We start from the raw sequence: 10572 nt of genomic DNA on the forward strand, positions 1-10572 counted from the left end.
GCGGAGCCGGCAAGGTCCCGCCCCGCGGAGCCCGGGCTGCGGGAGGAGGGGCCGGCGGCGCTTGGCTGCGAGCGAACTGGTGCCTTGGAAAGCTATACAGGGGGTTGTCACAGGCCAGAGGGTTTTCTTGGGTTTGTTGTTTGTTTTTTTTCACGAAGTAGTTGCCTGTGGTTTCACCGGCGTTTGAACTGTCCCAGAGGACAAGTGAATATTGCCGCCTCGTCAGGCAAAATTACAAAACAACCCAAAACCCAACAACCCATCCTGTTCATTCTGTAAAACTGAAATGACTCAAAGCAAAGCTCAGTCCTCCGCTTGTGGTTTTTTTTTTCAGTCAATTAGTAACTAACTGCCACTTGTAGCATTATGCAAATGAAATGGGCCATTACTGCAGTTTTATGACCGTTAAATAAAACATGTGGTTTCCTGGGCAGTTACTTGGAAATGCCATCACCTGATAACTTCACGGTTGTTTGCAAAAATGCAAACGTGCAACTTTATATTTAATAGGAACTATTTATATCTGTCATGCCTGGGAGTGTTACTTTTATATTAGTTCAGACTTTGAACAAAGAACAAGTTCTGTAAAAGCTTAGTTAAAAGCTGATACAAACACAACATTGTCCAGTTCAACCCAAAAGCCATCAAGCAAGTGTGAACTTGTACACCTGAAGCTGAACTTGCAGCTTGTGAAAAACACATTTTAAATAAAACTACATAAAGAAGGAGGAAATGAAATATTAAACCTTATAAAACCATGTAAAAACAAGGCTGAGTGACAGAGTATGGGGAAGGTCCCAGCTTCTATGAAAAGAACTTTCACAGCATATTCCATTCTCCTTATTGCTTTCACTGGGCACAAGGAGGTTTATTCTTGTTTAGACATGGAAAATAGATTAGTGTTCCTGAAGTTGTAAAAGGAAGACTTAGGGGAGAACCGATCTTCTGTTCAGGGGAGAAGAAAAGCAATAGATCATGTCAAATAGGCCACAATGTTTTAAATAACAGTGAGTGTGGGGAGGAAGGCAGGCAGGTGATCTTCTGAGATTGATTATTAATGGGCCAAAATAACTGTAACACGCTTAAATAGCTGCATGGGATAGGAGGGTTTAGACATCAGGAAAACCTCAAATAGCAAGGAAGTTCTGGTTGTGAAATTCTTGTGTGGTATCTCTCAGAGAAGTTATGTAATGCTTAATATAAAGATTATAAAAACAGCAAACACTTTTCTCAGTGCCAGTCACCTTTGCTCTGGCAAAGCAGTAGGAAATGCCTTTTTTTTCCCCCCTTTGAATCTCTCTCCCTTCATTTTCCTCTTGATTAGTCTCAGCTGAACATAGGAACACCCTCTGTGTGAAATTAAGTTAAACATACTTATCCAGGTATACTAGCAACATGACAATGTAGCTCTCTGCAAGCATCTACCCACAGGTCTTTGATGTTCTTTGGATCACATTCTAAGTGTCCTAGAGATTACAACAGAATATGTGAAACTCACTGATTAGTGTATTTAGAAAATAAGGTATGAATATGATGAAGTAAGTTTATCCTGTTATTTTCACCTATTGTGATGCCTTAACCCAGCCATTACAGAAATAATCATACAGCTTTAGTCTCCTAGCTTGCCCATCAGCAGCAATACAACGGATATATGCTGAGCTACAAATTATCCTACACTGCAGTAAAGAACTCTCTAAACGCAAAATTCAGTGCCATCTTGTGGATGATGAAAAAAATACAAGTAACAAACGGGCAGTATCTCACTTTTAATATAGTAAATATACAGTAACTTTGAATTACAAGATCACTTTCCAATGAAATTAATAGCAAAAATATCCACAAAATGTTCAAATAAATAACAAGACATGATTACCAACATCAAAAGCTGGGCTGCAAATTCTCAGGTAGTAGAGTTCCAGTCTTTCCAGATAGAGTGGTCCGTTTAATTATTTTTCAGAAGTAAACCCACTAATGCCAATGGAAGCAACAAATGCTCAATACCTTTAAAATAAGGCAAAAAGTAGTACATTATAGCTAATTTTATAATGTAGGAATTTCAACTATAATATCAGCTCCAAAAAGAATATCACCTACTGACTGAAAAAACTGCCAAAATACTCCCAAACTCCTAACAAGATCCTTTAAATAGCAAATACAACATAAAAGTTACCTCAAACAATAAATGAAACACAGACAGGACACAAGCAATAATGGGATTACAGCATAATTAAGCAGTCTGGAGTCAAACAAGACAGTTTAGTCCAGTGAAATAAGCATGGCCATCCTGTGCAGCACTACACCACTCTGCTAGCCTGCTGGGCATGGGCCGGCAGCAAAAATCAGAGGGGCACTGGGGGCAACATGGACAGCAGGGCTGGGATTTACATTCAGCATCCTGGGGGAGTGGCACCAGTGGGAGGTGAGAGCTCCCTACTTCTGGCAATCCACTTGCTCTAAACTCAACTTTCTCAAAACAAGTACTGCTGAGCCTTTTTGCCTCTGTAAGAAGTACTATCATCCCATGACCTTGACTTCGTACCAGCAAACATGACCTCTTATTTGGAAAGAAAATTACAGTCCGGCTTATCAGCCTTAACAAGCGTCCGCCCCATGATGTGGGGATTGATTTGAGTCTTCCTTGCAAGGCTCCTCCATGTGAGGAAGCTGTGAAGCCCCTCTTCCCGGAACGGTACACGCTGCTCACACAATGATAACCCCTCTTTGCAGCATAACTTCTGAGGGACTGCAGAAGCTTGGTACCTGCCCTGCTAACAGGGTGAGGATCTGCAGGCATTGTGCAGAAACTTCAGAACTGAAAGGTACAGGGGAGGTAAAATGTTAACTGACCACTGTATTTCACTGCAAAGATGGTAGTAATGGAGAAAAAAGAAATATGTCAAGAGAAAAACAGTATTTTAAAAAAATTCTTCATGTTATACATTAAAATTACACTTTAGCATTACTAAGGAAAACAGTTCATATATACTGGAGTAAAATTCTGTTTCTTCACATCTTTGTAACAGGGTAATTTCATTGAAAAAACCAGAATTGTTCAAAGCTTATACTAGTATAACTGAAGTAGAATCTGGCTGTTTATTCAAAATGGAACCTGAGCATATTTGTTCTGTAGGTAGTTCTGCAGAACATTAAACCTTTAAATTATCTAGAAAAAAAATAATCACTCTTTAAATATCTCACATCACAGTAAACCTGTTCTTCAAGAAGCCTCATCAATGCTAGGCTTAGACACATATACACTGCGAAACCTAGTGAAAAAAAATATAGCCACACAAACACTTTGTTGTGGAAGTATTTTCATTCCAAAGTGAATGAATTTGATGGAATAACTGTTTCTGCTATATTCAGAAGTGCTTCTAAAGACAATACCCATCAATACAAAGTGAAGGAAACATAAACCACAGTCCTCCTCATAAAAGGAGCTCTTTTTATCTATAGGCCCAGCACATAGTCAAGTTAAAATGGAAGCAGAAGTGCTGCAGGATAAAATCCAACCTTGCAGGTCTGCTCACATCAAGAGCTGTTTGTTGAAGCAAACACAGAATTTCTATTTCTGTATATGAACAAAGAAAACTGTGTAAGAAATAAAATCAATGAACAAAAATTAGACTTGTGCGATTACCATGTGGGACAAACTATTTGACCAGATCACAGCCAGAGCTTAATGATGAACAAGTACTCAAACTCATTTTAAGTAGCATCACCATCTTCCCCTGTCTAACATTTTAGTCTCCAACAACTGATGCCCATCAGATCACAAGCACTACATTAAAACAAAACTTTCCTAGGTCTGTGAGAAAAAACTTCTCTCAGTGTCAGTCACCTTTGCTCTGGTCAAAGCTGACAGACACACTATTTATTTATTTTCTAAAAAGCGACCTTGCAAAATATGCCTGTATCTACACGCCATCCTTATAAACTAGGAAAGCATTAATATAGAGTAACATTTCAGAGGAAAATTAAGCATATGCTAATACTCAGTGCTATAATAACACGCTAAATTAATTACTGCATCTGACAGAATTTGTTTAAAAACCTGCTATTCTGGTTATTGACTTGATCCTGCTCACCTTGCTTCTGGTGCTTGTAACAGTGTGCTAAATCGTGCACTAAAGCAGCGCTTACTGGCAAGAGCAGTCCTACTGAATTTCACTGCTATTAATGTCAATCAGGAAAACTTGACTAATGAAGGCTTGCAGAATTTGGCCAGAGCTTGGAATTCTAGCACTGGATGCAAGAACCCATCTACGAAAAGCTGAAATACATGATGAGCCTGGAACAAAATAAAAGGATGAAATAGCAACAATAGAATGTGCTGGTCCTCTGCAGTTGCTGGTGTTGAATGCCACCTTCTAAATTTTACCACACCTCTGACACAGCCAATTTATTTGATCTTTGAGCATGTCAGATTAAGTTTCACTTTTATTGCATAGAGCTGAATGTACATGCAACTACAATTAATCTTAACTGTAACTTCACAAATATTGAATATGGAAATATAATACTGTATATTACATTTGTTTCCTTTATGAATTTCAAATTTCACATTTGGTCTCCAGTAAACTAGGAAAAAAAACCCACTAAAAATATTTCTTAGACTATTCCTGAGCAATATTTTTATGTACTGTAAAATACTCTAGTTTATTACTACATTTATTAATATTCTCACATTTTAAACTACATATAAATCCATGCTTTGAAATTTTACAAAGCTGAAGATCTGGTAGGCACAATGAAAGGATAGAAACAGCTAAGCGTCTTAAAACCAAGATGAGATCAACAAGAGAAGTGCAATTTAACTATATACATAATGTACTCTTTAGTATTTGCTACTTTTTCATTTTCTATCACAATGTGAAGGATCCACATGTAAAATCTGGTCCATCAGACCTCAGCCCACTTCTCAACAGTTCACTGTGACTGGGGCTGAGGATGAACTTAATGCTGCTCAGTATTTAATTTTAAAATGAAAGTACAGAACATCTTCTAGAATTTCATCTTCAACAAGACTGTGTCCCCAGATGCTGTGATTGTTTTGAAACTGTAACAGATGAACTGAACTATCCTCCATATTCTCTTGTATCTCACAGACAGAAGAGAAAACAGAGGGTGCAAGGACAGGACTCAATCCTGGTTGTACAATTTCTTTCTGTAGGGTATTTCCCCAAGTAACTTCACTAAACCTTGAAACAAGAAACCAAACTAACTGACATAGACTGGACCATGGGATAAATAATAGTCATCTTGGGTGACTACAAACAGGTATCTTTTGTATCAAAATATATCTTTACTTGAACTTACAATAGCCTTTAAATTTACCCGCTAAAAGTCTATTTTTTATATTTTGAGAGGCTACCAGTTCTGCAAATTAGGCCACAGAGTCTCTAGTAATACCCTTATTTTGCATTATTCATATATATCCATGTGCAATTCAAAATTTGGTCATTTCCTCTAAATGACAAACAGCATCAAGGCTTACAAAATGAACTTCAAGGAAAGCTGTCTGTAAACACAGTGAAGATTTCTGGGTATAAAAATACACATTCCATTTTCTTAATCTGTCACTACTAAAGCTGTCTGCCCCCTAATAAATTTTTGTCTTAAAAAGAATCCTTTCTACACTAAAATATTTCAAAACATTATTTCCATTCTTCTTATCAAGAAAAATCATCCAAAAAATCCAATTCATCATCTTCTGTGAAGAATCAGAGTTTGACTTTGCATAGATAAACATGCTCCGTTGTTTTATAAAAACAGTCAAGCCCTTTTCCACCAGAAAACATCACCCTCGAACCTGGCTCACAAAATAGTGTATCTGTTAAGAAAAAGATCATGGACCCTATTCTCTTAAATACACCAAGGTAAGCATAAGAAACACCACAGACTTCAACTGGTGCAAATAGGAGGACATGTTATATACTTCTCTAAACTTCTCTAAACTTTCATAGTCTGCTACTGTTGTCTTCATTGAACAATTGTAAATTTTGAGGAAAGACCAATGGAAGACACTTGCCTTCAGGGAAAAGATTTCCTGCTGGCCTTGCTGGCTTAAGATCAAATGTATTGAAATGAACAGTGCTGACCTTCCTATAAGGAAAACACGACCCTTCTGCATTGGCCAAATGCTTTCTAGCAGTCAAGAAGCATCAACATTTACTAATGAAGTTTTCTTCATTTAAATTTGTGTGATGTTTCCTTCGTGCCATTTGGTTTTATTTTCCTGTCCCCTGTTGGTTTTTTAGAAGGAACATAGTTGTTGACATTGCCATTTTTCTTTGGATTTGTACACGTGTATGTTTTCAAGCCTTTGATGGGAGCAGCTGAACCATGAAATACTGGGGTTTGCTTAGGGGGTCTGATATTACCAACACTTTGAATTTTAGAACTGTTGTCAGAGGGCTGCATATTGAGAAGCTGTTGCTTTGCAGCTGTTTTTTTCCTCAGTTCACTCCTTACTTCACCAGATTGTCTCTGAGAAGACATTGCACATCCCGTTCTCTCAGAAAGTTTCAAGTGACCTGGATGAGAATATAACTGGCGACTTTCTTCACAGAATGAATCTCCCCTGTGACCTGAATAGCTTCTGGGCAGCTTTGCAACACTTTCTTGGGGAAGCGCTTGCTTGTTAGGCAAAGGGCTGAGCAATGCTTTGCCTTTGCCAGGGCTTTTTAGGGTACGGATGGAGCCGGGAGCAGTTTGTGGTCTGGCTTTGGCTGCCCTTCCTTTCTCATTCTGCACAGTCTGCATTTGCAGCCATTCCAGCTGCAAAAGACGATCAATGTATTTCTCAAGAAATCCTGTTGGCTTTGGTCGAAATTCAGTTTTACCCTCTACATTAACAAAGATGGCCAGTTGCTTCAAGTCCCATGAGTTGAAAGGGGGTGGGAGGAAGTCTGGGTAGTAATATTCTGATTCTTTAAAACCCGTCTCAGGAACATGTTCCAAACAAACTGGATCGATTTCTTCAGCTCTGAGAATGAGTTCTGGGGGTGTGCAGGGAGATGGGGGAATGGCAATCCTTTCTGAATCAGAGAGATCACTGGCACTATCATCTTCAGCATCATCTTTAATAATTTGTACTGATTCAAAATCAAGAAACATTTCATCTACAGATGCTTCTTGCCATTTAGAAGAGCAAGGACCAGCTTCAGCAACATGTTCTTCCTGATTCTTTTCCAACTGTTCTTTTTCACTGCAGTAAAAATGTTGCACTGGGACATGTTTAACCCTACAGAAGCTATCTTGTGTGCTGCCCTTTATGCCAGGAGGAATCCTGGGCAGAAAAGATTCATTTTGCCTTCTTTCTGGGAGAGTCCTCTTTGGTCCTTGTACTCCGTGCAGTGATGTGCAAACAGTTGTGATACTAAATAAAAAGAAAGATCACACCCTGTTAGAATGATTAATGTCTTTGGAACATCAGTTTACAAAGGTCTTGCTACCCCCTTGAAGGACACAGACCTAAATGAATGAAGCTAAAATTGTCACGGAAATCTGGTAATGAGGTAAAATTAGTATCTGCTGACAGGTTTAACTATTGATTTTTTTGTTTTATTTTATTCTGATATTGTCTAAGAACTTACTAAGGCAGGACAGTAAGTTTCCATATTGATAACTTAAATTTGTTGTCCTCATAAATGCTGAATTTTGGGGCCAGTGAAGTCAAAGGCAAAACACAGAAGCCATGATTTCATCACAAGTATTGTATATACCAGTTTGAAATCACTACCAATTAAATGAACAACCTTAACATAAAACTACCTTTTTGACTGAGTGTTATCATCCAGCTGGTTTCTTCCCTTCTTAAAAATACTTGGTTGGTTACTATCTTGAGTGCCATGAGAAATCTGAAAAGGTATGAAAGTATGTGACTTTATTAAGAAGCTGACATGACACAAGTACCCTTTTTCTGTAAACAAACAACAAAAAGGAATGATTTACCTTTTCAATGGCACTTGATACATTTTTGCCTAATCTTCCAGGAGGAGATTTCACATGAGAAATTGGTTTATTTAGTCCTTTGGTGCTCAGATGGCTTTTTCCATTACTGTAGCTAGAAAGGATTAAGCAGAATATCACATATAAAGAACAACATACACAATCATCAGAACAGAAATACAACAGAAGTTTAGAGTGCAATTCACTTTAAAACAAGAGAGTTGATTGCAGCTATTCTTAGAGTTACAAGTCCATCAGACCTATGCCATGGTCACTTTTTATTTTTAATAGTACTAATGCACTACTGTTTTTTTAACACTGCTAATGCAAAAGTGAATAATCCAATCAGATTACATAATAATAAAACTTAGCCCTTACATAGAATCCTCTGTGAAAGGATCACAAAGTTACTTTGGGGATAATAAATAGTAAATATTAGAGATTACATATTTAATTACTAATTTTTATAGTAGCTGGTACATGATCCTACTGCAATTTAATTACATAATTATATAATTAATTACAAAGTACAATATGAAGATCACTGCAAGACAAATCTTGCTTGCCTCTCTCATTTGCATACTCTCAACAAAATTAAAGGCTTATTCCTAGGAAGTTAAGAAGTGGATGTGAGCAGGAAGCATACAGTCTATTCTGGTATCAATACAAACTATTTCACAACAAAGGCACAAACAAAATTCACCATTTCATGCTAAAATAGGGTGAGTGGAAACATCAATAGGAGAAAAAAATCATATGCAAGCAAAAGGAATGGGATTACTGATGTGGACAGCTTAAAACTATAATACATATTTCCTCAATTAAATCTGATATATTTCTGTGTAAGCTCACAGAATCACTAAGTAAGTGTATTTTGTAAGAATCAGAAAACAGTGTCTGTTCTACAAACAAGAAATATGACTAATTTTAAAAAGGAAGGCTTTCAAATGTTGTTTTGGAGCAGGAATCAGCAAACTGCCCTCCCCATCTAATCTAGTTTGACTGCAGTTCAGTTAATTTGTCAGGCTGTATATCTTGTTCAGTTTTTATGTCAATATAGTCAGATTTTGTTTTAAAAAAACATTATTTCAGCAATTCAAGAGCTTATAAAAGCATGAAAATAAGTCTTGTGCCTCCAGCACTGATGCAATCACCTCTGTCACTTTGTGACCTGCATGATCATACTGCACAATCATTTCTGTTGCTGTAGGTCAGAGGAAAGAATCTGAAGAGTACAGCCATGAACTTAATTAACTAATCTACAGTATTTAGAGACTTCTGTAACTAGAAAGAGAAAATAATTTCCTTACTTTACCATTCCTTTGTGGTTTTCATTGATTTGGCTTTCCTTTTTCTGTGTCTCTCTGTGCAGTAATAAGGGATATTCTTGAATGCCTGGTCCCATTATTACTCTTTTTAAAGGGTATCTGCACCTTTACTTTTACATAATCTTCAAACGACTCCAGTCTTTTGGGTTCGTGAGACACAGCGTATCAAATGCAAACATCATCACGTCCTAGAGATGTAGTAAACAATCACCATGCGATTCTTCCCAGTGTGATTTATTTTTAAAGCAGGAAGATAATCAGCTACGAAACAGTACTGGAAAACACTGTCCCCTCCCCCAGTGCTCGCTTAATTGGAACCAGCAGCATTCTCCTTACTATTGTCGATCCATGCCGAGCTGTCATCACGCCGGGTACCGAGCCGAGAGCCGAGGCGAGGGCAGCCGTGCTCCCGCTCCCAGGGGCACAGGTTGGCCACTAAAGCCGCAGAGCCAGCCAGGGGAGCGAGGCGCAGGCTCTGCTGGGGGAAGCCCTGCTGCTGCTGCAGCCACCGGGCACAGCCCTCCGTCAGCCCCGGCACCCCACCGGTGCCGAGGGAGGCTGGGCCAGCCACCCCGCAAACCACCGAGCTCTTGCCATGAGGTTTACGAGCCCGTCCCTGAGACTGTTGGTAAAATACAGGAAAACAGCTGAAGGTACAGCAGCGTTAGAAGAGCTCCTTTTCATTGTGTAACGTGCTCATCATCATGTTGTTCCTCCTGCGCAGCATTGCATGTATTGACTGGAGCCAAGTATCACAGTCAAACGGTGGTGGGTGTTTCTGCTCTTAATTTAACAAGAGCAGCTGATCAACCACCTGCGTTCTGTGCATGTCAGGTTGTCCTTTTCGTGTCTGAATATAGGCAGAGTGCGTTTTCTTATATGCAAATTTTGTATCAATTACTTAATTTGTTTCTTTTTCCAAAACAAATCTCTCAGGACTCATAAATTCCTACTGAAACTACTCAGAGCAGAACTAGCAGCATTCTTTCATTTTCCAGAAACTGCATTCCCGTACCGGGGTGTGCAGGCACGATCTGCTAAAGGTGACAGGTGACTAGCACCAACATACCTCACCTTACCCACCTTTAGTCTTGTTGCAGCGCTACTTAGCTACTTATGTTCGTATCTATTCACACTTGGTGCTGCCCCGTGTCCTAGATGCCTCTCTGCCCCTCGCCTCTCGGGCCAGGGGGGAGCGCAGGGGCGGCCGTCTGTCCGCGGCGCCTCCCGGATAGCCCCGGAGCGCGGCCCGCGCTCTCACAGCAGCACCCCCACCCCCGCCGCAGGGCAG

At 39.2% G+C, this 10572-nt stretch overlaps 1 protein-coding gene across 6 annotated transcripts in view; it reads right to left on the reverse strand.

The window, feature by feature from the left end:
- The window catches only part of FAM217B (family with sequence similarity 217 member B), a 20685-nt gene extending 10122 nt beyond the window's left edge, over positions 1 to 10563 (reverse strand). Inside the window, exons 1-5 of one of the 6 annotated variants that reach the window (XM_026862127.1) lie at positions 10418 to 10563; positions 9264 to 9469; positions 7957 to 8068; positions 7777 to 7862; positions 1756 to 7381 (exon numbers count right to left, since the gene is read on the reverse strand). In XM_026862127.1, coding sequence (XP_026717928.1) covers positions 6190 to 7381; positions 7777 to 7862; positions 7957 to 8068; positions 9264 to 9358 — 1485 coding nt within the window. In that variant the 5' untranslated portion in view covers positions 9359 to 9469; positions 10418 to 10563 and the 3' untranslated portion in view covers positions 1756 to 6189. The other 5 variants (XM_026862126.1, XM_026862125.1, XR_003399807.1 and 2 more) reach the window with 5 other exon arrangements.
- Positions 10564 to 10572: the final 9 nt, after the last annotated feature.

The sequence above is a fragment of the Athene cunicularia genome, assembly GCF_003259725.1.
Source record: "Athene cunicularia isolate RWA chromosome 20 unlocalized genomic scaffold, athCun1 chr20_part1, whole genome shotgun sequence".
Taxonomy (NCBI): Eukaryota; Metazoa; Chordata; class Aves; order Strigiformes; family Strigidae; genus Athene; species Athene cunicularia.